The sequence below is a fragment of the Corvus cornix genome, chromosome 18 (assembly GCF_000738735.6).
Source record: "Corvus cornix cornix isolate S_Up_H32 chromosome 18, ASM73873v5, whole genome shotgun sequence".
NCBI lineage: Eukaryota > Metazoa > Chordata > Aves > Passeriformes > Corvidae > Corvus > Corvus cornix.
In genome coordinates this window covers 5,275,558-5,301,137 of record NC_046347.1, presented here as the reverse complement: position 1 = coordinate 5,301,137, position 25,580 = coordinate 5,275,558, and the positions used below count along the sequence as shown (strand labels likewise).

Sequence of the window (25,580 nt, the reverse complement as noted above, 5' to 3'; positions counted from 1 at the left end):
GAAGATATTGCTTTTAAAAGCTCTTCAGTACCTGTCACTTGACTTCTGTTGCCTCAGGAAATAAAAAGTAAAAGGCAAGATACAACAGGGAGCTTTGAGCTTCACAATCTTAAATTGAGCTGAAAAAAAAATTGTATTTAAGGAGACCTCACCCTTTCTTCAGAAACTAAAGCAAGTCCAAACACCTTTTTGGGCCAAACAAGATAAAGATAGCTTTCTCCTGAAAAAAGTCTTGGCATGACATCAAGTTGAAAGAATTTTATACACTGATATCAGAAGTTTAGCCATCTTAAAAGCCAGAGATCCTAAAGCCAAAGAGCAATGTATTCCATGTGTAACCTAGGAAATATGTTGAAATATATTCCCCCACCGCCCTCTTTTTTTCTTCGAAGTAGTTTTTTCTAGGCCTTTTAGAGTTTGGCTATGCATACATTTGTTCACAAGAGGGAATTTCAATCCTGCAAAACACCACAGAAGTCTACAAGATACATCCCAGAATGAGAAGTAATCTGCTTAGCAGTAGCATTTCCTTCAATCAAAACAGAGGCACAGTAGATTACATTCTTCAGCTACAGAGTCAAAAGCAACTGCAAAAACAGATGTTAATTTTCCCTGTATCTCCATTAGATGTAACTAATGTAGCATCAAATGTGTTATTCCTGACAGAAGACAAACAGATCACAACTCATCAGCTAAATGCACACACCCATCATTCTGCCACAGAACTTTCAGCTCAAGCAGGCCCCACATGTAATAATCATTCCTTGAATTAACTGTTACAAAAAATACCACCAAAGTGTGGCCTCTTCTAACAAATTAATACCTAAAAGAGCATTAACTTACTGCAAACACTACAAAATATCAGAACATTCCTAGGACATCAGAGAATAACATGGGCTGTGGGTTTGACAGGTGTATAATCTTCCACGAACGTCCATGGATTTCACTGCAACCTCTAAACTTCCCCAAGAAGTTCCCCAAGAACTCGAGAACTGTGGAAGACTTGTGAAAAACACCGCCATCACTGTATCTCCCTTCAGTACTTCCAGCCTCTTCCCCTCTTCCAAGCAGAACAGCAGAGTGGGGTAAAGCAGAGCTTGGAACCTCCACCACCATAGCTAAATACACCCAAAAACAGAACTCAATTTTTTATTTTTGCTTTACATTTCCAAGCATCTCCCATTTGATACCATGGTAAACTGAATGGTTAATGAAATTATTTGCTCTCTTTAACTTAATGTTTACATCAATAAGCATTCAAATACAGAGTCTTACTGCAACAACAATATTGATGCTTGTATTAAAGACTGACAAAAAGAGCTCAACCCAAAGGCATTACTAAGTAGTTCAGTATTTTGCAGTTTGCCTAATCAAACAGTTTTGGCTTAGCAGAGCATTCACCAAAAAAAAAAAAAAAAAAAAAAAAAAAGAAAGGAAAAAAAAAAAGAAATCAAAGTAAGAGAAAATTGACTTCTATTTCCAGTTCAACTGCTGACTGACAGGTCTCAAGGAAGCCTTTCATTTTCCAACAGTCTTCTGCCTAGACAAGGGGGATTATGCTTACTTACCACAGAGAAAGCTGAGATTTGAGAGGCATAAAGTGCTGCAGAGAAAGAAATACAGGTGCTGAGTACTATTACTCCGCAGAAAAAGAAAGAAAGCTGGTTATTTTAAACAAGAAGTTTATTTAAACAACAAGACGTTTTACTTGAAGGGAAAACTATCTAGGATTTTTTTTTGCCTTTTTTTTTTTAAAGAGTAATTTACCCCTACTTAGACAGAGATTGCTCTACATGTAACAGCTACGTACAAAAAAGTTATAAAATTGCCCTTGGTTTTACAATGATAAAAGAAAAACATTGAAATTATCCAATCAAACAAGGTATGCAAGGTTTTTGTTTTGAACAGTGAGAGCAAAATAACTTACTGGAATATAAAGATAACTCGGCTTATTCTGTGATTCTGTAAAAGTAGAAGGAGCATGCCACTAACGGAGAGAGGGGCATTTTCACAGAACCAGTTTGTTTTCCCACCCCATCTCCATTAAATGTTGATCAAAACATACCATTGGCCATTTAGTTAAAAAAAAATATGCATTATGTCTGTGCACATCACCAGTTACTTTATGTACAATAAAAGGAATAGGAAAAAAAAATCAGAGAGAAGAGAGAAAACTATACTGCAGTAGTCAGGATGTGGCTGAACCAAGTCTCATTTTTCTAATTGTGAAGTGTCGCCTGTGGTAGCACAGTTCTGGAGAGGAAAGTAGCAGGATCTTTTTTGTGTGTTTGTTTTAGTAAACTCCTCCTGTTTGCTGCTGGAACACATCAATTGTATCTTCATCCTCCATTTCCAACTACAGCAGAAAAAAGAAAAAAGGGCTTTCAACTCTTCTCACAGCTCTACAGCAGCCTGGGTTGTTCTTACAGTTCCTGACTTTTTATGTTTACTTGCTATGCAACTTAACTAGAGCAGCCCCACTCCCCTCCACCACCATCCCTTTGTACATTTAACAAAACTCACTAACTCAAAAGCAAAGAGACATCACAGAAAAAAAAATGCCAATTGATAACTGTTGACCTAGAACAAATTCTAGTACTAACTTCAGGGTACACTGTGTGACTCCTAAGAAATAGATTTATAATATTTCATTTCTGTTGCCTGCTTTGCCATTGCACCTTTGTTCTCCTATTTACTCCCTCCGTTTACCTCAGAACATTGCCACAATTCCACTTGGCTGCTGCTGCTCAAATGGCTACAGCCCTGGGGAAGCAGACTGGAATTAAGGCCTCTGCCCAACCAGGCAGTAAAACCAAGAATCGTCAAGCACAAAAAAATTAAAAACACTTTGCATGTAGCCATGTAACAAACTGCCAGTGAGGAGCAGAATACTTCATTAATATAATTCTCTTTTTTCACCCTAATTTTTACAGTTGATATTCCTGGGATGTTAATGGCACCTACTGACAAAATCTGTACCAAAACTGAAGGAACTGCTGTAACTAATGCAAGTTATATTTCTAAACAGACTCAGCTGCTGCTCAGGAAATCAAAATGGTCTATGCCATTGACCACAGATATAAACAGACTGATCTGAGCTTCAGTAAAACATGGCTGGAGAGAAAAATCATCCTGTTGCCTGAATTATCAGTTTTCCAAGTTAAAAAGTTACACAGATTGGGGCCATAAGACACACAATCTTTGAAGCAACAGCTTAGAAAATTCAGAACTAAAAACTAAAGTCCATTATTTCATAACAAGTGGTTCTAAAGAGCAGATAAAACTATCACTTGGTCAAGCTGATTAAACACAGCTCCATGGAGCAGGACAGAAAAATGCTCCACAGCCACAGGGAACCATTCTGTTCTTGGAATGGCCTTCATTCAACTACTTACAGACAACCCAAACTTCACCATATTCATTAATTTTATGCTGCTGAAACAGCTTCAAATTACAAACAGAAAAGTACTTTTGTACTACAAATGCAAGCTTGCAAACAGGATCTCTGATAACATCCTCGCAAGCTTTTATATAAAAAATAAAGCCATTGCTTCAAGAAAAACTCAGTTCTTAACTTACCATCCTTATCTCAGAGCCATGACCTAATAAAGTGAAAGTTTTACAGGACTCACCATCTGTACACTGTACTTAATTTTTTTGTTTTATTACTACAGTGATACAGATTTATTATTCAAAACCCTAAATAAAGTCCTGGATTCTATTTCTAATAATCCCAAACTAGTTACACCAAAATAATGATTAAAAAAATCCAGTTCTATCAGTAATATACACATTTACATAAGTATTTGACAGGAAACAGAAGCATCAACTCCTGCAGTGAATTTCAAGTAGTTCTTTAGCCTTGCTTGTGCTGTTTACCTGTGCAGGTGTGTCTGTTTCATTAATTGGCTGCCCATCGAACCGGAATCTGATTTGCCTCATTGACAACCCCTGGACAAAGAGAAGCAACACAAAGGGAAATAAATCTGGTGTCAAAGTACTCAGTAGTTTACTCTTGAACTTGTCACTGAATTGCAGCACCATCATTAAAAGCCACCATTATGCAGGACAGAGATTCTGTTCTCCCCTCATGCCCTGACTTTTAGGCATTTCACTCCAAATCCCTGCAATCTGTTTTGTATTAAACATTGCATTGTGTCCAACAACTCGTGAGAAGCAACAGTGCCCCCACTGACTGAGTTAAAATAAAGCCATTTCTGCTACACCCCAAAGGCCAGCAGGTTTATTGTGCTTTTGAGTAATTCACTTAAAAACTAGGTGCAACGCTCTAGGTAACATGAACAGTGATACTCAATACTTCTTTTTGATCTTCTCCAAAGAAAAAGGTATTCTGAAATATTTCTTCCAGAAATGCAACAACAAAATTAAGTCTTCAGCAGCAAAGAGTAAGCAATGGGAACTTTTTGACCTCCAATTCCTATTATCAAGAAATCAATGTATCAAAGTTTTTCCGTGCACAGATGGAAAAAATGAAGGAATTTTCTACTTCCACAAATTACCCAGCAGTATTCTAGATAAGCATTTCTACCACACAACACTCATTTTGCTGGCCTCTTCCATCCCTAGAAGAACATCTCTCATTCTCACCTGAGCCAACAGACTGAAAAATGTAACTTGGGAGTAACAAACAACCTCTCCGACTGATAACATCAGCTCCAAAATCACCAGTGAGTTTTCCAAGGTATTTTATAGCACCCCACATTCTGCAAGGGCATGTCAGTGAAATTTGGGGATACAAACTTCCTTTCCAGTTCTATCCATTCTCTCCAGAGTATCTAAATAGCCAAGAAGCCCAGTCTGGTTTTGAAGCCAATCCAATGGATTGCAGCGTCGTGCTTTGGCATCTCTGAGTTAGAAGAGAAGCCTTCATTCAGCCTGGCAAGAGCGGATGTCACACACAACAGAAAACAATGTAGTAATTATTTCTGAGGAGTAGATTTGTCAGGAAAAATATTTTAATAAATGTGAGTAAACTTTTTTTTTTTAATTAACTTTACAGTTCACAGCAAAATGTCTTCTCCAGCATGACCAAGACACTGCAGTGTTCACTCAGAACATCATCTGGTCTAAGGAAACTGTGTGGCTCAGTCTCATGGCAGCAACACATTTCTGCACAGCAACATTTGGTTTGAGCCCTTTTCTGTGACATTGTGTTTCTTAAAACACGTATTTCCTATTCCCAGTGTGTTGGTTTTTTCCAGGTTCATGACAACTTTATGAACTAAATAAATGTTAGCTGAAAACATACTGAAAAACTGTACTTTGGTGAGCTTAGTGTCCACAAAACATGAAGTATGGTCCATGGATGATTTTTTCACCATTTAAAATAATCACAAAATACTCTTGATCTTCTCAACAGATCACTCAAGTTTAGCTACTTCCATTTTAAATCTACTACACACAACAGATGATTATCATCCTTTATAACTGCTAAGTTCTCTACCACCTCTCCAAAATTAAATCTAAAGTCCACAGTTTAAGGATTTAAGCTGGGGTGTACCTAGTTAGGTAAATAAATACATGAATAAAATCTAACTTTTAGAGACATGCAATACAAATGTTTTTAAGCAAAATTTCAGAAGTAAGCACCTAAGAAATAAAATTTAAAGACAAATCCACCTCCATAAAAATATTCTTTGGATACTTACTGCTTACAACTGAGATCAGAAAAAAAGTCTCCCATTCTCAAGATTTACTGATTTTTCCCCTCCAATCTGGGGGTTTTTTGCTGGCTTTGATTTTGTTTTCCTTTAAGCAGAGTAAACATTTTGGCAATCTAAGACAACTTAGTATGTTATTTTTGTTTGTTTCAGAGTAACTAGAAATGAATGATACTTTTAAAATCTTATTTCCCAGGACTTTATAGACAAATAACTAATCCTCAAACTCCCTGAATGCCAGATATAACTGCACTCTATGACTGGAAAAAGCAACATAGTGATTTGCAAAATGTAACAAGAGTTTGTATGACTGAGGCAGGAAAAACAAACTCACAGCTTCCAACACTCACAAATTTCTCCTCAGAACACTCATACAAGTACATATTCATATGTTCAGTAAGAGCTGATTTTTCCTGTCTTTACTTCTACTCTGTTGTGACACAGAGTAAACTGAAGAGGTTTTACTACTCTCTGTGTGATTTACAGGGTTTTTTTTCCTGGTAATGAAATAGTTGCTCCAATATGTTATACTGACTTTATTGTAGTAATAGTAAAACTGAATATTTGTGTTTAAAAAATTAAAAATTCACGAATTCGAAACACTTTTGTAGAGCTAGAACTTTTTAAAGACAGACAGTAATTTAAAAAAATCATGGATAACAAAGACAAAATTTCCCTGATCAGATGTTTCAGAAGGAAGAGTTCCATAGCTCTACTCAAACAGGTGGTTTTAAAACTTGCAATAGCTGCTTGCAGCCTCACAGACCGGCTGCAGCTGCCACCACATCAGCAAATACAGGGGACTTGTCTCTCAGAAGATTCATTTGTCAACCAGGCCACAAGAGAAAAAACAAAGCTCATCGTTAAATGTACAAGCTCCTTCTCAAGGCAACTTCTCATCTCACTACAATTAAGCTAATAAATCAGAAGTCAATGACCAGTCCAGGGAGTTACTCAGAGCTGTAAAAATCCCTGATTATCACTCAACTCTCTGTCCCCTAAGTTCATCCCAAACCCACCCTTTCCACACTAGTATTTCTGAGCAGTAGAGCTGCAGGTACCTCCCAGAAGCCTCCACCTATAAATGCAGATTTCACACATGACAACAGATCTTTATTTCACCCGTTTCCTGTCACAACCTTCTCAGTCCTCCCTGTAACAAACCCCAAGGACAATACAATTCCCACAGCACAATTAGTTTCTGTTCAACGTCTATCATTTTGCATATTTACTTAAGTTTTAAGACTTTAACTGTCTTCCTCTATCCCTGTGGAGAGCAGTTCTCCCCCAGACACCGTTTTCCTGAGATCATACCTGTCGTTCACAATAGGCTTTCATTAGTTTACTAAGTGGTGTGTGCCTCTTAATCTTAAACTGCACCACAGACCCATCTTGCCCTGCCACCTTCAGATTAATGTGGTCATTGTTTTCAGTCTTCACTCCTTCCTGTGGAGGAAATAAAAGAAAAAAAAAATAACCAACACTTTGTAAAAAAAGGTATGAAACAAGAAGTTAACATTTTACCAAAGTGCAACAGGTTATTAATAAGGAGGAAATAAATATATTATGGCTATTTACTGACTGGAAACCTTGAATTAGGGAATAAAGGTCAGTACTTTTCAGTTGAAAATTTAAAGAAAAAAGCCACATACAAAAAAAAAAAAATCTGATATTAGCTGTCATCCTACAGACTGGAAATTTAGCAATGAAGAATTACCAGGCCAGGCGTTCAAAACAGATGTTAAAAAAAAAAAAAAAAAAAAGTTATTTCTATCAAAAGCAAAACAATGTGCAACACCAGTGCTCCCTCGGAAAGGAATTAAGTTACTTATGTTATAACTATGATCTGTTATATCTGATTTGTATTATAATAACTGTGATCCCAACCAGCACCAAGGCTCTTTCTCATTGCATCTCAAACTTTCTCCTACCGTTTGACGTACTTATTAAAAAAACTTTACAGATACTTTAAAGGGCTATATTTGAAATGGTGATAAAACCTGAAGCGGCCCAAGTCGTCTTCTTCAGAAAACGTTTAAAAAAAACCCACATCAAGCAGCCCGACCCTCTCGGAGCGGAAAACTGCGGAGGATCAACTTCCAGCTCGGTCCCTCGTGTTCTGGCCAGCCTCAGGGCAGAGGGACGGGGATCGGGGCTGTCCCGCTCCGGGGGTGCCCGGCACCCCCATCCCAGCTTTGTTTTCCCTCTTTTCTGGGAGCCGGGTCCCGCCATGTGTCAGCCCGCGCGCGGCCCCGCGCCCTCCGCCACTTCGAACTCGGTTTAAAAATCGTGTGGGGGAGGAAAAAAAAGGAAGGAGGGGGAGGGAGAAAAAAAAAAAAAAATCTACCCCAAAAAAAAAAAAAAAAAAAAAAAATCCAACCCCCCGGCGGCGGCCGCTGTTAATTCCTGCCGTGCGGAGCGGAGCCCCCGCGGCTCCCCCGGCCCGAGTGGGGCCAGAGGCGGCACAAAGGGGCCGGAGCCGTGAGGGGACCGTGAGGGCAGCGGCTGCCGAGGCGGCCGGCGGGGATGCTGCGGCCGCGGAGGAGGAGGAGGAGGAAGGCAGCAACAACCGCCTCCAGACCTGCCTCTCTCCCCGCGGAGGGCGGGAAGGCGGCCCGGGCTCGCCCCCCCTCTCCCCGGGGATCCCCCGCCCGCCCCGGGAGCCGCGGCCTCGGCCCCCCCCACCCGCGCAGGAAAATGGCGCGCAAAGGCGGCGCGGGGGCTGCGGGCCGGGGCCGCCGCCTGAGGGGCCGAGCGCGGCGGCGGGAACTGCGGAGCGCGCCGGCCTCACCTTGGGCTTCTCGTCGGCCATGGCGAGTCGGCGATGCGGGGGCGGCTCGGAGCGCGCACAAAGGGGGGGCAGAGCCGGCCGAGCGCGGCGGAGAGAGGGAGAGAGAGGGACACAGAGAGAGGGGAAGGCGGGGGGGCCGGGAGCGCGCACGCACAGCCGCGGGGCCGCGCCTTGCCCCGTGCGTGCGCGCACCCGCCGCGCTTCCCCCTCCCCCCCAGGCGCGTTCCCGCCGCCCATTGGGCCCCGGCGCGCGGGGAGGGGGCGGAGCCAGGGCCGGGCGGGGGGGGCGAGGCGGGAGGGAGGGGGAAAGGGGGGGCGGAGGGAGCGCGCGCCCGCCCCGCGGCCGTTACATAACGCGGCGGCGGCGGGAGGGGAGGGGCGCGCGCGCGCCCGCGGCCACGCTGCCCGCGCGCTGCGTGCGCGCGCCCCCGCCCCGCCCCGCGCGGCGGGCATTGTCCTTCGCAAAATGGCCGCCGGGTCGCCCTCAGAGCCCCGCACCGCGCCTCACTCCACACCCTTCCCGAACGCACCTTCCCCTGGCCATCCCCGGCATCCTTGGCCCCCTCAAATCTTAAATCTCCTCAAAGCTCCTCAAAGCTCCTCAAAGCTGCCGGGCCGCCTGCCACAGTCCCCTCAGTGCCTCGTCAGTGCCTCACATGGGGTTCTCCACACACATCTCCCCGCGACCACCCCCAGCCCGACTGAACGGGCTGCCCGGGGAGGTGGTGCAGTCCCTGTCCCTGGAGGTATTTGGGGGAAGCGTGGACGTGGCACTCAGTGCTATGCTCTGGCTGACAAGGTGGTGTTGGGGCACAGGTTGGACTCCCTGAGTTCAGAGGCCTTTTGCAACCTCATTGATCCTGTGGTTCTGTGATGACCCTTGTCTGTGGGTCATCAAATCTCTCCCTCCTGCTTGTGTCCCTCGCTGTGTTATGGAGGACGCTGATGGTGTGGCAGCCCCCTGAGACCGTGGGCTGTCCCTGTGAAGGGGGTTGTTCTGGGAGAGATGCCATGTCCGTGAGGGAACCGAGCTCCTGCAGCACCCCAACAAATACACTACATAAATTACGCTACATAAATCAGAGGATATACCACCAATGATGTGATTTCTTAAAGTTCATTCCGATGGAAGGGAGGAGGCAATTCTCAGTAACTTCAGAGATCTCACAGGTTCACACAAAACAGTTCCTGTGTCTTTTTTCATCAGCATTACGCCTGCCACCATAATATGCCAAATGTTTCTCTATATCACGCAGATGGAAAAGAAACACCACAAAAATGATCCCTGTCAATCCCTCAGGGATAGATTTTCCAGGTGGACATCATTCCACAGCAGTGCTGCTCTGTGTGGGAACGTGCTGGGTTGTGACACCGAGGTGGCCGTGTGGTCACACTCCCCCTGCTCCTGGCAGGACAAAACTTTCTGTACCATTTCAGAGATGTTCCTTGTCCAGAGTAAACTGCTCACGTAGTGAAATGTCGACTGAAGAGAAACTTCACTTACTGGCAGAGCTGCAGATTTGCTTTTCCCTGTCAGTTCTGGTCCCTCTCCTCTGCCTTTGTCATGTTACTTCACATTCCAGCTCCTCCCTTCTGAGCACAGATTGCATTTTTACTGCAATTTTCTGGAAATTGCAGAAGAGTAACACCCACTGGGCAGAGGAAGTTGAAACCAAACCTTTATCTGAGTCCACGGTTGAGAAAATGGCACAGCCACGGTCCTACCTGAGGCCCAGGCAGCCACCTGAGCTTCCACAAAACGTGGGCACTGAAGTCTTTTACCATCCGTTGCAGTCCAAAATTTAGCCTGAAATTTCATAGAACCTTTTAGTTTTAGTATTTTACTCCTCCTGAAGGGTCTTTATGAGTCAGTTCTGAAAAAGTCCCAGGCACTGAAATGTTCAGTTTGACCCGAGAAGGCAACAGATGTTGTTTCAAATTGTGACTGCGACTCAAACAGATCCTCCTTTGAGCTCTGCTTTCCACACCTACCTGTGTCAATTTACTTGATTTATCATCAAAAGATCAATCAGTTGATCCTGCCTGTTTTCTCTGTGTTGAATTACTCATGGTATTATTTTTCTATTTGTTTAAGGTAATGGGAAGTGAGAAGCACCCGTGGCTGGAGAAGACCATGTGCTTTTACCCAAATCCCCCTTCATGTGTGACGGTGCCTCAGGCTCCTGTGATCTCCCTTCTCCTTTCATTTGAGCTCTGAAAAACAATGGGCAACGTGGTTTGGGCCTTCTCAATTCCATCACCACCATTAAGAAGCAGAACTACTAGTAAGAACAAGGAAACAAAGCACCTTAATCCCCGCCCTTCTACCTCATTCATGGCTTTTTAAAGCAAAACTCCAAACCCATGGGGTACTTCACAGAACAAAAGACGAGTGGCGATTCCCAATGGACCTTAAGTTCTATTTTTAGAGATGATGCCCTTCCTCACACTCACATATTACACACTCACAGAGAAGTGTGAGGAAGGGCATCATGGGGCTTGATGATCCTGTTGTATTTTGTTCTTGTCACTTCTCCCCCCTCCCTCCGTGAAGATCCCTGTGCTGCAGGCCCAGGAGGAGGATTTTTGAGGAGGTGGGATGAAACTGGCCAAGGCCTGAGCGTGGCATGAAAGAACTGAAGGCAGGACTGGCATCAAGTAAGACACACGTTAAGGCAGCATCACAAATAGAACAAATGTGCTAAAAGAGACAGGAAAATACTCTAGAATTTATGAGAACATATGGGAGTTAGACGTGCTCAGAAAGGCTGAAAACGGCTTCAGCTGCACCAGCACTGGTCTCACCACCAATCACAAATCCCAAATCACAGAGCAGGTTTCTACAAACCTCATCTCTGTGTGGCTTTTCTTTTTACATAGCAACAGAGGAAACTCTGAGAAACTGGAGCTCACAATAATCACTGCTAAAACCTGTAAAGGAACTGGCCAGACGGCAGCACTGGGAGCGAGCGGCGGGGGGAGAAGCCACACTGGGAACTACAAAGGCCCTGCTCCTGCAGGGTCCGGGCTGCAGCAGAGGGGAGCAAAGCAAAGCTTTTTGTCCCTCTGAGCTCCTCCTCTTCGGTGCACCGAGCTGAAGGGAAATGAATGGGGAAGCATCACAGTGAGAATTCCTGAGAAATTCCATCTGTGGGAGAAAAAAATTCCACGTGTTGTTTCTTAAAATATTTCCCTGTTTTATTTCATTATTGTACTGCAGTTTTATAAGGAAGAAATCTAGATCTGTCTGAGCTCTTTGGCTTAATTCTCCACCCTCCGATGAAGAGGGCTGGGAGCACAGGCATTCCATATATATGCCCTTCACTCTGGGATTTTAAAACATTACGGTTTTTGACACCAAGACAGCTACAGGCAGAAGGTGTGTGCTCCGGCACATCAGCAAGCACTAGCCTACAAAACCAACTCCAGCCCCTTTAGAACTGGGTGTTATTTTGCACTGAGTCCAAGGCAAGAACAGAAAGCAAACAGTAATTTGGAGGTGTAAATGAGTTGTGTCGGGTTACTGGCTCAGACCCTGCAGGTCCGAGTGCTTTACTCAGGCTTTGCTCTTCATTAATTGTGGCTTAGCCCTGGGAATAGAAAATACCTTTAGCCTACAGCCCTGCCTGTGCTGTGCCTTCCCTGTTCATGATGCTAATCATTCCCTCTGTTCCTCAAATAGCTTCCAAACCTCCTATTTCACAAGTTAGTAACTCCTATCCTCGTCAGACCTTTTTTTTTTTTTCTTTTTCTCCTGACTGTAAAACACACAATTTCTCTTTGCTTTCCTTGCTGGACCCACAGCCTGTACTCCAAAGCCTTTTTGAGCAATGTGAAGTTCCACTGACACAGACACTCCCAGTTTTGCTTACTTACATGGACTGGAGAGGCACAGAAGCCTCCTTGAGAGGTGAACAGGAAGGCTTCCCTTCTAGATACATGCAGAGCTCCAGCCAGTGTTCAAGAGGACTGAAAAATGTCAAGATTTCATACTAAAACTCACCTTTCCCAAGATGATTTCCCCAGGAATCATCCATTTAAGAACAACAGATGCTGCGGATATGAAAAGCCACTGACACTTTTAGGGAGTGAGCAAAGTGGACTCTGTGTGCCAAGAGACAGCAGGAGAAGATCAAAGAGTTCCAGCTTTCAGTGTCTTTACACAGATGGATCTGGGAGCAGCAGAGGACACTGTCCCACTCCTAGACCCACCTCCTACATGGTGGCTCCCTACACAGTGTTACATGGATGTTCTGAAGATGTTCTGCCACTCACAAGAAACTGCTGCAGTTATAAAAGCAGCACCTTAGCCTTGAGGAACAGTGGCAGGAGGCCTCGTACTCCCGGGTTTTCAGACATGCGGTTTTGATTTGCTTCTAGAGCCTTTTAGTGATGCGTGGAATGGTATTTTGGATCTAGGAATGCCCACTAACATCCTCAGAAAGTCTGCAGCACAGAGCAGCACCGTTGTGTAAGACAATAGGTGATTTTGACTTTGTACAGCAGAGATTCAAATACAGGCACATCCTCAAATAACAAAACACAGACCCTTACCCACAATAAACAATGAGGGATTTTAAACTGATGAGTCTTCAGTTTCTCAAGCAGCTTTCTGAGCATTTAAATTGTTCTACCTGCAAAAATTCATTCCTTCTGACCTGAACAGACACCACTTCCTTTTCTCAGCATGACTGGTGACATGACATGCTCCTCCCAGAGATAACTGCTGGCTTTATTTTTATTGGAAATGATGGATGCAGCAGCTGATAAGTAAAAAAGGGCAATTTAGCCATGGAGTGTTGCAGCATTTGTCATATGAGGACAGCAAATGATTTACATTATTTTGAAAAGTTAATTTTTAGTGAGGGTCTTGGGAAGGCATCAGCCTAAGAGGGACTGGTGGTTTCCAGCTGTAAGACCAACAAGGCAGCACTGCTAATACTTGTCTTGAAAAGTGTATTGCTGAAGAACTTGGTTATTGGGCAGCACCGGCAAAAAGGGAGGAGTACACAGGAGTGGGAAGGAGAGCAGAAGGGGAGGAGTGGGGTGCCATTAGTGTTTTATCGCACCAGGTTATTGAGTTGAATGCCATGGTAGGTGAGCTCCTGGCATTAACAGAAAGGTGATGAGCCTCCAGCAGCCTCAGAAGGCTCCTCTGCCCAGTATCCAGGGGATATCAATCTCCTCCTGGACCCTGAGGGAGTGAGTGAGTGAGGCACAGTGGGAGTTCTTCCTGCTGCGATCCTGCTTCATGACGAGTCCTTCCCCAACCTGCAGGCAACTCACTGAAGTCAGAGCACATAATTTGATTCGTCAGCTTTATCAGTGCCCAAGAGCTCCAGAGAGCATCACCTTCAACATCCCAGAGGCTCCTCTACCCGCACGTGTTTGACATGCATAAGGAAGTAGGAGACACTGGTTGTTACACAGCAATCAGTCAATGAATTGAGCATGAAAACAACACTGTGTGAGTGACTGTGCACTTGAATAGAGATCAGACAGGGTGTGGAGTCTCCCTCACTGGAGATATTCCAGAATTGTCGGGACACAATCCTATGCCGTGTGCTCTGGAATGACCCTGCTGGAGCAGGGCTTTTGGACCTGATGACCCTTTGTGGTCCTTCCAGCTTGACCCATTCTGTGAATCTGGACGCTGACTGGCCAGCTACATCACTGCACTACACACCCAGGGCCAGCAATGCTCCCACCCAGCACTGAAACTGTCCTGACAAGAAAATGAGGCAGATTGTGATGGGGCAGCCTCCATTCATTTCATCCATCGCATCGCATCGCATCGCATCGCATCGCATCGCATCGCATCGCATCGCATCGCATCGCATCGCATCGCATCGCATCGCATCGCATCGCATCCATATCAGCCCCCACTGCCTGCTCGCAGCAGCCCCTGCCCGGCCCGGCCCTTGGGGACGGCGGCTCGGGCAGGGGCGGAGCGGGGCCCGTCCCGCCCCGGCGGGGCCTCGGGAGCGGGCGGCGCTTCCGGGGCGAGCGGTGGCGCCTGCCCCGAAGCGGCGGAGAGCCGCGGTCCCTCCCTGTGCGCTCCCGTCCGCGGGCGGCGGCTCCGCCGGGGCAGCAGCGGCCGGGCCGGGCCGGGCGCGGGGCTCGGGGCGCGCAGGCGGCGGCGCGGGCAGCCCGGAGGGGCCTCCGGAGCCCCGGCAGGCGGGAGCGGGAGCAGCGCGGCCGCCGCCATGGACGAGTTGGACACGGAGCCGCCGCTCGTGGTGCGGGACGGGCGGGCGGGACCGCGGGCGGTGCGGGGACATGAGCGGTGCGGGGCCGGGGCGCCGCTAATGGACACTGTCCTCCCACAGGTGGTGCCGGGCGCGGACCCATCGGCCCGGCAGCTTTGCTTCGCCTGGGGCCCCGCGGAGGTGCTGGTGTGTGAGACCCTCTTCGGCCGCGCAGGTGGGTCCCGCTCCCGGGGCCTGTCCCGGTCTCCGTGCCCGTCCCGGTTCCGGGGTGAGGGCAGGGGCGGGCACTGCTGCCCGGGTGCTGACGGGCTCTATTGCAGGTACCGGGGAAGGAGCGCCGAGCTCCTCCCGCGTCTTCGTGGTCCGCAGGGATCAGGACATTTACATCCAGACGCTGCGGAAACTCTTCAACGAGTCGCACGGGATCTTCATGGGGCTGCAGCGGAGCGAGGAGGAGCTGGCGGGGAAGTCGCGGAAGGCGCAGTGAGTGGATGGGGTGGGTGGGAGGCACCCGCTGCCCCTTCTCCAGCCGGGTCAACGCCAAGGGCTGATGAGGCAAGTGCCGCTGGCCAGACTGCTTTGACCAGCTCTGGAATCAGCAGTGGGGCAGATAGAGTGACCATTTTGCGGGGATCTTACAAAGCAAGGCTCGGATCCTTCCAATAATCACGCTGGTAGAGTGTGGCACAGTCTCACTGATTCCAGCTGGATCCACCCAGGTACTGGGAGTTGCTGCTGCAGAGAAACTTGTAAGGATTTAGGGAGCATAACAGTAACACTCTTAACAGCTCACTCCAACCAAAGTTTTTCTGTGTTTGGCAGATTGGTTCAAGTGAGTAAAAACTACCGGTCAGTGATAAGGGCCTGCATGGAGGACATGCACCAGGCAGCTGGTAAGTTTGTTTGTTTGTTCTGTTACTGCAGGAAAAGGAAACACCAGTTGCAATTATGAAAGTAGTATTTTAATGGTAACTTATTGCAACTACCGTACAATAGCATGTGTAGGTTTCAGTAATTAACAAGACTCCATTTCCATGCTGGAGATTTCCAAGCTGGTTTGTAAATCTGGTCAGAGACTGTTTCTTCCTATTGTATTGTAACTGATTTTCTGGGGACTTGCAGCCTTTTTGTATCTCATGTGGCAGATATATGGAAAGCTCTCAGAGCTCAGAAGGGACTGTCAAAGGTAAATATGTTGCTCTTTGACTTTCCTTGTTTTTCCCTCAGTTTCGACCCGGGACCCTGCCCTGCAAGGCCAGTACAGCACTCAGGTAATCTGCAGTCGTGTCAGGGTGAGCGTGGATAACTGGCTGGTGAATTCACCAGGCCACCATTGTGGCATGAGGTGCTTCACATTTAACTCTGCCTTATATATGAGATGCAGTTCATGACCAAGAATAAATGGAAATAAATAGCTAATTCCTGTATTTCTAAAACAGTAAAGATGCCTAACACTTCAATTCACTGCCATGTCTTAAACATATTTGCTGTTGTAGATGTGATGTTTTCTTGTCATCCCAAAGCTGACAAGAAAAGTTTCAGACTTGCCTGTGTGGTGTTTCACCTCTCAAACACTCAGATTCCAATCAGCTGCCTCTGAGCCTCGTAGCAACCTCTGGGTGTTCATAGTGAGCTGTCAGATCCATGGGAGTGTTCTGGGAAGAGCAGAGTGCTCACACCAGTTTTGTCCTATCAGTTGCAGTGATGTTGCTTCACTGGCCTTTCTTCCTTTAAAGTTTGTATTGAGTCTTAAAAGTGCAGAAAGGCTGAAAATAAGACCAGTTAGATAGCTCACTGGTGAGAGATTATTGCTGCATTTCAGTACATAGTGTCAGTGTTTTCTGATAAAAGTGTGAAATTGTGGCCTGTGTCTTTTAATTTTTATCTCTGAATTGTCAGTATGATATTTCTCTGTAAAAACTGATTGCTGTGGACAGCAGATGCCTTTGTGTGGTTAAAAAACCCAACTGGAATAATGACTAGCTCTGAAACTTGGCCCTGCTTTCCTTCAGGTTTCCATTCTCTCTGCGATGGAGCTGATCTGGAACCTGTGTGAGATTCTGTTTGTTGAAGCAGCTGCAGGTGAGCTGTGAACTATCCTGGTATAAAGACTGAAGGGTTTCTTCTTTGCATATTTATTTGTTTAAAAATGTATATCATACTCACTATGCCATAGTTTAATGTCTTAGAGATATGCAGAGTGTCAATAAGCCTTTTAATACCCTTTCTGCCTCAGTTAATTGCCTTCTTTATATTGAATTATGTCAAACTACTCAATTTGCCTTTTATTTTTCTCCCTCACTGATTTAAATTGTTTCTTTGTCAGAAAGGTTATGAAGAAGAGGGATATCAAAAATTGTTGCCAATCTCTTTTACTTACAAGCTTAAACATGTCTTTGAGCATCAAATGTGTCAATGCCAGCGGACATTTACACAGCTGTGATACAACTCCTTTTACTTTAGGTTGCCATTTTTGAAGTCAGTCTGTTTACATTGGCATTTTAAAGTAATAAATAATTTTTGAAGGAAATCAGATTATGCAAACCAGTGTGCTACTTACACAGTCCCAGAATTCAGGAGAGATTCACAAGTTATAGGTTACTTAATCTAAAGTAATCATCTAGTGCCAGATTTCTTCCTCATATTCAGTTAGTAATAATGAAATGATGCTAAAATAAACAGAAATATTCTGTTTGTCTCTTGGCATTGCAAGATTTATGATCTGAATCACTCACTTCTTATTTCTTCAAGTTTGGGTTTTCTACTGGACCGTGTTGCCACAGGAAAATCTGTCAGAGGCCGGGTGCTCCCAGGGCTTCTCTGCTTAAGGAACTCTGTAATTTGGGGGTGGCAGGTAGAAAATCCAGTCAGTAAATCTCATTGTGTGGTGTCAGACTGTTACAAAGTGTGTGAGAGCAGTTTGGGAACAAACACGTGGGAGCTCACAGAGGGAAATCTTGTCTGCACAGCTGGGCCCCTCCTGCTGCGCCTGCTGGACTGGGTGCGGCTCCACGTGTGTGACGTGGACAGCATGGTCCGGGAAGTTCTGAGCAGCGAGAGTCCATCCAAACACAAGCTCTTCTGGAACGTGGTGAGTATCACCACCTGGAAGGTTCTTAAACAAAGGGAATTCATGTCTGGGCTTTCTTTCCTCTTCCCTGCTGGACTGTACACTTCATTGCTGTCTGCCTGTGTAGGCTTTAGGATGAAGCCATTCTCATTCCCGTCATCATCCTTCATGACCCATAGAGATCAAGCCTTACACTGTTATTTGAATTAGCAGTGCCTACAGTGTAAACATTTTAATTCCACTTCCCTTGCCTGAATCAGAGGTTGAAATTCCCCTTTGATTCCTTTCCTGGGTGTTCCATAGCCTTGCCCAGCGTGGAGCTCATGGACAGGGGGTTTTTGCAGGTGGATGTCTTTGTGCTCCAAGGCCGGATGGACGAAGCACGGCACCTGCTCTCCAAGGAAGCCAGTGCCAATCCCACATCCATGAACATGTACAAAATCTTAGATGACTTGATGAAGAAGATGCCTGTGCCCAGTGTATGTACAAAGTGTGTTTTTTCATGCAGTTTGTTGGGAAAATCCACTGTCTTGTGTCCCCTTGTGTAACAATTTGTTCCCCTTTAGAACATCTCAGTCTTACTCCTTTACAGTAACAATATTTGTGTTCTTGAATTGCCCAAAGACGCAACAGTTCAGATACAAGCATGTTAGGTGACAAATCAACCTAGAAAGATGACAGGCAGCCTCATGTTTAGCTTTTTATCAGTGAGTTACTGTGAGTTTGGCCCCAGAACCTGGTGTGATTTGACTCGGTGTTTCCTTTATTCCCTGTCTTCCTTTATTCCCTCTGTTCAGCTTGGCAACACCCAGACACTGACAGAGCTGGAGCTGAAGTGGCAGCACTGGCACGAGGAGTGTCAGCGGTATCTACAGGATGGAACTTTTGCTTCCAATCCCCACATGGAGTCCATCTGCAAGGTGTGTTTTTGCTGGGAACAAAGGAAACTTTGGACTAAAGTATTGAATCCGTCATTGTGGATTTCAGGAACCCAGTGTAGCCATAAGTAACTTTAGTATGTCTCCTATCCTCTGTTTGCCAGCCTGGGCACATGGGTTTCTCTCCCTGTCCAAGGCCCTAAGGCTGATTTGGAAACTGGGCTGTGAGAAGGATCTTTATTATGTAATTTTGATTAAATCCTCACCTTTGCAGAACAGGAGTAATGCCTCTGGAGAGCTGGAGTGCAGCTGTGTCCATTGCTTACTCTGCATCATTCCTGCTGTGTTTTTGTCCCATTAGATCCTGCTGGGAGATGAGGATGCCATTCTGGAGAAGAAGGAGCTCATGACCACATGGTATCACTTCCTGGTCACCCGGCTCCTGTATTCCCACCCAACAGTGAAGCCGCTGGAGCTGCGGTTCTATGCACAGGTAGGAAATACAATTATTCTTATATTCTCTACTGTTGCAAGCACACAAGGGTTACTGCACTGAAAGGAAAAATCTTACAGCAACTACATCCCTGTAAGATGTTGTCTGGAGTTTGTAAAAGGACTGGGAGACTGATAAAGTTGACAAATAATTATTGAAGACCCACTTTTCAGTGTCTTAATGTTGCCAGTCTTGTTCCTGCAAATTGTTTTCTCAGTTCCCTTATGCTAAAATAAGGAAAATTCCATTTTGTTAATGTGTTCAGCCTCCATGACCTGTTATTTCACATAAAATAACTGCTACATCCAAACAAATGTCTTGCTTCTGCATTTATCATGTCTTGTCATCTCATTCCACAGTCTAGTATGGACCTGTTCCTGGGTGGAGAGAGCAGCCCTGAGCCTCTAGACATGATTTTAATGGCAGCCTTTGAATTTGAGATGCATCAAGTGATCAAGGAATGCAGGTTGAGTTTTAAGGTTTTTGATTCTCTAGTTCTACAGGATTGCTTCTGTGTATTTGGGGCAGGGGGGTATGGATACAGAGCCTTGGTCATCCTTGCAAGGAATTTAGCAAAAATATGTGAAGCTGGCAGCAACTAAAAGTATTCCATTAGGTCTGGGACATTGCAGCCAGACCTTGCACTGTAACAGAGCTGTGTATTGGTAAGAAAGGCCTGTGGAAAACCTGACATAGTCCGTGGCAGTGGTAGGCTTAGTTTTTTCTTTTGCTTCAAACACAGCATTGTCCTGAGCAACTGGTGGTTTGTGGCTCATCTGACTGACCTGTTGGATCACTGCAAACTCCTGCAGTCTCACAATCTCTAGTAAGTATTTATTTACGTTATTTGAATAAAGCTGATTGAGATAGCCCAGAGGAAAAAGAAACAAAAGAAAACATGCTGCAGAAATTGAAAGCACTTGTGAAATAAAGTCAGCAGGTTTTTCCAGTGAGATGCAAATAATAATATCTGGATATTTGCTCTCTTTCCCCCCCAGTTTTGGTTCAAATATGCGGGAATTCCTCCTGCTGGAGTACGCCTCAGGACTCTTCTCCCATCACAGGTACCAATTTTTGTTTTATTACTCATAGGACAGACTAACACTGAGGCACCCAAAACAAATAACTGCATGTTCATGAAGTAAAAGGGCAAAACTTAGAGCAGCCACTGTTAGAATTTCAGCAGAGGTGTCCCTAAGGGATTGTACAAGATGGGCACATTTCCCTTCCTGAATGGAGACAAAAGCTGTTAGAGCCCTTCACATGTCATGACCTGGGCACAGCCACTCCTGCCACTGTGCAGAGTGCCTTGCACTGAAGCTCTTACGAGCTGCACGTATTCCAAAGTTGTGGCATTCCAAAGTTATGTTACAGGGAGCTGGCATGGGGTAGAAAGGAAAAGCCATTTCAGGACTGAATACAGAGTTAATCAGAGCTAACAGTTATTAATGCAGGCTCAGATTCTCCTTGGGGCTTTACTGTTGTGCTCATTGAAGATTTCTAGGGTTGGAATGGTGGTGATTTCTCCCCTCTCTCAGCCTGTGGCAGCTGGGGGTGGATTACTTCGACCACTGCCCGGAGTACGGCCGAGTGTACCTGGAGCTGCACATCGAGCGCATCCCGCTCAGCACGGAGCAGAAGGCCCTCAAGGTGCTGAGGATCTGTGAGCAGAGGCAGATGCACGAACAAGGTGGTGCATTTTCAGTCTCACTGTTTTGCAGTGATCCAGCTGAACCTTCTGACACTAATTCTTCCCCTCCTTTCCCCCCAAGTGCGCAGCATCTGTAAGATCATGGCTATGAAGGCGCTGCGGAACAACCGCCTGGGTTCTGCCCTGTCCTGGAGCATCCGGGCCAAGGACGCAGCCTTTGCCACCCTCATCTCGGACCGGTGAGGCTGAGCCAGCAGCTCCCAGGCTGGGGGGGGACAGGGGAAAGGTGGCTGCTGTGCCAAGGGCTAGGAAAGCTCCCACTGCTGCAGGTGGGGCCAGGCACCTTCTTCTGGACCAGAAAACAACACCCTCGGGTGCTCTCCCCTGCAGTACCCCCAGCTGTGCCTTCTCTGTGTTGTTTTCCTTCCTGACATCTAGAGACAGAACAGCTTTATCTGAGAGTCCAACCCCCTTAGACCTTGCTTGGATAAACATTTCTTTTAACAACTTCTGTTTTCTGCCCTTCACTTGCTGTGACGGCTGTTTGATGGGCTGGACAGTGACCCAGGGGGCTGATTTGGGTGGAGGATAATCCCCACCTGTGCTTTATTCAGCAGATTATTTATAATCAAGTTCACAACCTCCAAACAAGTCAGTGGCAGTCACTTAAGCCGCCGTTTCTACTAAAAATTAGCATCAAGGAGTGGTTTTATCATGTCCCTGGCTTTGCATGAGACTCTCAAAATTCCTGACCTTTTCTGGGGTGGGAGGGTTGTTATCAAAGTGAGGAGAATGCTGGCACTTGGCTCAGGCCTCAACAAAAGCTCTGGCAACTCTTTATGCTTTTTAATCTGTAACAATCCATGTTGTGTGGGTTTTGCTAATTGGAAATAGGCAGAGACCAATCTCTGCATAGTTAAGAGTATAATTTTGAAATTACACTCTGGGTAGGTGGCCAGGCAACACTCTGTCTTCAGCAGTGGAAAAAGGAGAGGTAAGAGATTGCTGGTCTGAGGTTTTGGGGGGTTTTTGCGTTTATTTGAGGGAGTGGGAATCGTTACATTTCCTTCAACAGAAGGATGAAAAAAAACCATCACAGGAAGCAGCTCTGCAGAAAGCAGCATAATGGAGGCTGTAACAAAACAGATGAAAAGCTTTTAGCATTGTTTTTGTTCCTGCTGCTTATCAACTTTTTTACACAGCAGAAAAACAGAGCTTTTGTTACGATCTGGGAGTGTTACTTATGCGTCCACCAGCCTCAGCTTCCTGCCTGCCTTCCTTCACTTACTCGTTTTAAAGAATAGATCTCAACTACCACAGAATGTGAAGAATCAATGAAGTGTCTGTTAAATGTACATTACACCACTTCCTTGGCCACTTCCAGGGAATGTTTGACAACTTCTGAAACCCTCGGGGAGGTCGATCGAGATGGAACTGAGCTGTACAGTCAAGTTTTCTGGGAAGGGATGAGGAGGTACAGACTGGATGTGGATGATGTCCTTCTCTCTAAGCTTTTCCTTAACTTTCTCCCCAGATTCCTTAAGGACTATTGTGAAAGGGGGTGTTTCTCTGACCTGGACCTCATTGACAATCTGGGTCCGTCCATGCTGCTCAGTGACCGGCTCACATTCCTTGGTGAGAGCTGCCTACAGTGTCCATACTGGTCTGTTATGGAGAACTCCATGGAATTACTTGGATTTATGCTTTCTTCCATCTGGCTATCTCCTGGTTTAGTGATGAGGGGAAAGCAAATGGTGAATGTGGTTTGGGATGCAGCTTGTACCAGGGGTGGTATTTACCACTGCCCTCACACCAGGTACCTGCTCTACTCTGAGCAGGACAGGCTCGAATCCTGACACTCTTCCTGAACTTCCCCTTCCTTGCTTCTTCCAGACTGTATCACTGCGTCAACAGGCTCTGGAATACTAACCAATGCTGCCTTAGGGGGTTCATTGGAAGAGTAATCCACTGCTTTAAGTTATGTTGACCGTGTTATAATTTTACCAAGTTCTCCAAAGTCTCCAGTGTGTGGGTTCAGTGTGCCAGTCAGGCTCACTGGAACAAGAGCCCTCCCTGCCCTCTCACTGAGCACTTGTGCCAAGAGACACTGAGGGCCTCCAGCTCATTTCCTTCAAGTACCACAGCTTCCTTCTGCCTGGCACAAGGCAGGCTGTGGTAACCTGCCCCTCTGCCTGCAGCTGCTCTGAGGCCTTTGATTCATGGACCAAAACAGGAAATTGAGATAAAATATCCCTTTGTCTGATGCTGTGAGTTAGGAAGCTCCATTTCAGGGGCCAGAATCTGATAGGAATTTGGAATAGCTGTCAGCATTGGACTGACTCCTCTCTACCTGATGCCACCATTACAAGGGAGGGATGAGCATGAGTTTTATCTGTTTCCCCTTGGTCCAGCTTGCAAGACTGGAGCTGAATTTCCTTCATTAAAGCTTATCTTGAGTTAGGTCTAGAAGCTGAACATGACTTACCAAATTGGTAATCCCTCAACTCTGCATGCCTAGCATCATCTAGTGATGCTGTCAGCCTCAGAGAAGCCATTTCCCTTGCTGCTCTTTATAAACAATCCTAAAAGGCCTGAAAATATTTCTGCCTGTTTTTCTTTTGGGCTTTTTAGAACATCAGGTGTACTTTTGCTGGACAACTTTCCCATGTCTCTGCCTTGAGCTCAAGCATTAGTCAAGGTGAATCTGAATGGGAATCATTAACTTCCCGTATTGTGACAGTTTAGTGGATACAGAATGAACCCCACTTCCATCCTCAGCCACTTCTCTCATGCTGGATATTGATCTCACTAATGCTTAGCAAAAGCAGAACTTTCCCTATTAACAAAGATCCCCGTTTCCATTTGAACAACCAGGAAGACAGTGCAGCCTTTCAGACCTCCTGATACTCTGTGACCTCAAAGAAGACATTCTCTCTGCTCTCTAAGCCACTGGGGCATTGCTCCCCTGCAGACACTCAGCATGAGGCAGCAGCAGCCACTGACCAGGCTGATGGAAACCCTGAAGCTCACCCAGAACAGCAGCAGGGTTTGGCTGCCCTTTCAGGAGGCTCTGCTGTCACTTTCCTTCATGCACCAGATTCCCAATTCCCCAGACTGGGCTGCTTTGGGCTCATTTTGGTTGGGGGTGGTTCTGCCACGTGCTTTGTGGGAGCAGAGGGATCTCCCAGGGCCCAGCAGCCCCTGATGCCTCGCTCCCTCCCCCCGTGGCAGGGAAGTACCGGGAGTTCCACCGGCTGTACGGGGAGAAGCGGTTCCCGGAGGCGGCGCGGCTGCTGCTGACGCTGATGACGGCTCACATCGCCCCCTGCTCCTTCTGGATGACGCTGCTCACAGACGCGCTGCCGCTGCTGGAACAGAAGGAGGTGAGGTCCTGCTCACACCCCCCAGGGGGCCTCTTCTTTTTCCTGAAAAGGGAGCTCAAGGTAGGAGTGATCCCCTTCCTGCTCCTGCCAGGACCTGTCCATGGCAGCTCCAAGTGTCCCAGCAGTGGGAACACTCAGGGACCTCGGTTCCCTGCTTTTACAACAGCAGTGGAACTCATCTGTACTGGTAATTTAAGCACACGCTGCATCCAGCTCCTTTGGGTACTTGGCTTGAAGATTGTTCCAGTGCTTCCTTCTTCTAAGCAGAGTTTTTCTGTTAAGATCCATCACGACAAGGACAATTCAGCAATTACAGACCCAGAGCAGCCACTCTGACCTCATAGCTGACCCTGCTGGGTGCAGGAGGTGGCACCTCCTGCAGACCTCCCAAAGTCACATCCAGCCTGAATTATCCTTGGATCCTGTGATTTGAAGGGTCAGAATGGATCTGTGGGAGTGTAAAAGCATTCTCTTCCTTTCAACTGTATTATCTTCTCAGCCTGTGTGATGTCCTTCAACTTGATATTTTTCAGTAAATACTTTGATTTCCACAGGTCATATTTTCAGCAGAGCAGACTTATGAGTTGATGCGATGCCTGGAAGATCTGACAGCAGGGAATCCAGATCAGCAGAAATTCCAGGTAGCCCCAGTTCTGAGGACAACTGGATAATGAATCGAGGGGGGCCATGGGAAGGGTCAGGGAGGGAAGCTCTGCATTTACATTCCTAGTGAGGGCTTAAGAGAGGGACAGCCCAAATCACAGAGACTGGCACAGGGGGTTCAGGGCAGCCAAATGAAGCATCAACAAGAGACTGAAGTATTCACAAACCCAGTGCAGGAGTGCTCCTACTCCTCATGTTCTGATGGTTTGCACTGGACCATGATGCTTTTCCAAGATAAATAATTGCACATTACATGGGCAATGAAGAGCTTAGCTGTTGCCATCCAGCAGCTCTGGCTCTTGAGCATTCCAGGCACAGAACAGGGAACTGTTTGCTGCACACGCAAAGCCCTGCAGCATCCAGGGAATGAAAAGGTTTGGCAATGCTGCCTTGGGTTGAGCTATTAAGTAGGAAATGTAGCTTTTGCTCTTCTCAGGAGGTCCCTGTAACAGGTAATTAATTACCTCTTACTGACCTGCATCTTTACTTTCGACACCCAGAGACAGACCCTGTCACCAGCTCATTGCTGTGTGCAGTCCCCTAACCCAGGCTGTGCTCCCTTCCAGGATGATGATGTTGAGACAACCAAAGTGGAAATGCTGAGACTTGCTCTCGCACGGAACCTCGCCCGAGTCATTGTCAAAGAAGGCACTGTGGAAGGGTCTTGAAGACTGCAGGGTGTTCCTCTTCCTCTGGGGCTTGCTGTACATAAACTGACTTTTTCTAAGATTAAATGTTTTGTTTTGCAGATTGCTTGGTCA

At 46.2% G+C, this 25,580-nt stretch overlaps 2 protein-coding genes and 1 long non-coding RNA gene across 3 annotated transcripts; 2 read left to right on the top strand and 1 right to left on the bottom strand.

Moving 5' to 3' along the window:
- Positions 1-1,133: 1,133 nt before the first annotated feature.
- On the bottom strand, positions 1,134-8,669 carry SUMO2 (small ubiquitin like modifier 2). The gene is made up of 4 exons (XM_039562375.1): positions 8,473-8,669; positions 6,996-7,127; positions 3,880-3,951; positions 1,134-2,356 (listed from the first exon to the last, which is right to left on the bottom strand). Exons 1-4 carry the CDS (start codon positions 8,491-8,493, stop codon positions 2,294-2,296), a joined length of 288 nt encoding a protein of 95 aa, XP_039418309.1. The 5' UTR covers positions 8,494-8,669; the 3' UTR covers positions 1,134-2,293.
- A 259-nt stretch (positions 8,670-8,928) lies between these two features.
- Positions 8,929-13,268, top strand: LOC104694307. Its single transcript, XR_752711.4, has 2 exons — positions 8,929-10,757; positions 12,277-13,268. It is a non-coding gene; the product is annotated as an uncharacterized LOC104694307 (long non-coding RNA).
- Positions 13,269-14,601: 1,333 nt separating this feature from the next.
- NUP85 (nucleoporin 85) lies at positions 14,602-25,569 on the top strand. The gene is made up of 19 exons (XM_039562569.1): positions 14,602-14,711; positions 14,802-14,895; positions 15,002-15,164; positions 15,504-15,574; positions 15,909-15,952; positions 16,694-16,763; positions 17,651-17,772; positions 18,096-18,230; positions 18,549-18,671; positions 18,991-19,122; positions 19,482-19,588; positions 19,865-19,948; positions 20,121-20,186; positions 20,661-20,812; positions 20,895-21,012; positions 22,308-22,408; positions 24,005-24,156; positions 24,711-24,797; positions 25,386-25,569. The coding sequence occupies exons 1-19, from the start codon at positions 14,679-14,681 to the stop codon at positions 25,485-25,487; spliced, it is 1,956 nt and encodes a 651-aa protein (XP_039418503.1). The 5' UTR covers positions 14,602-14,678; the 3' UTR covers positions 25,488-25,569.
- Positions 25,570-25,580: the final 11 nt, after the last annotated feature.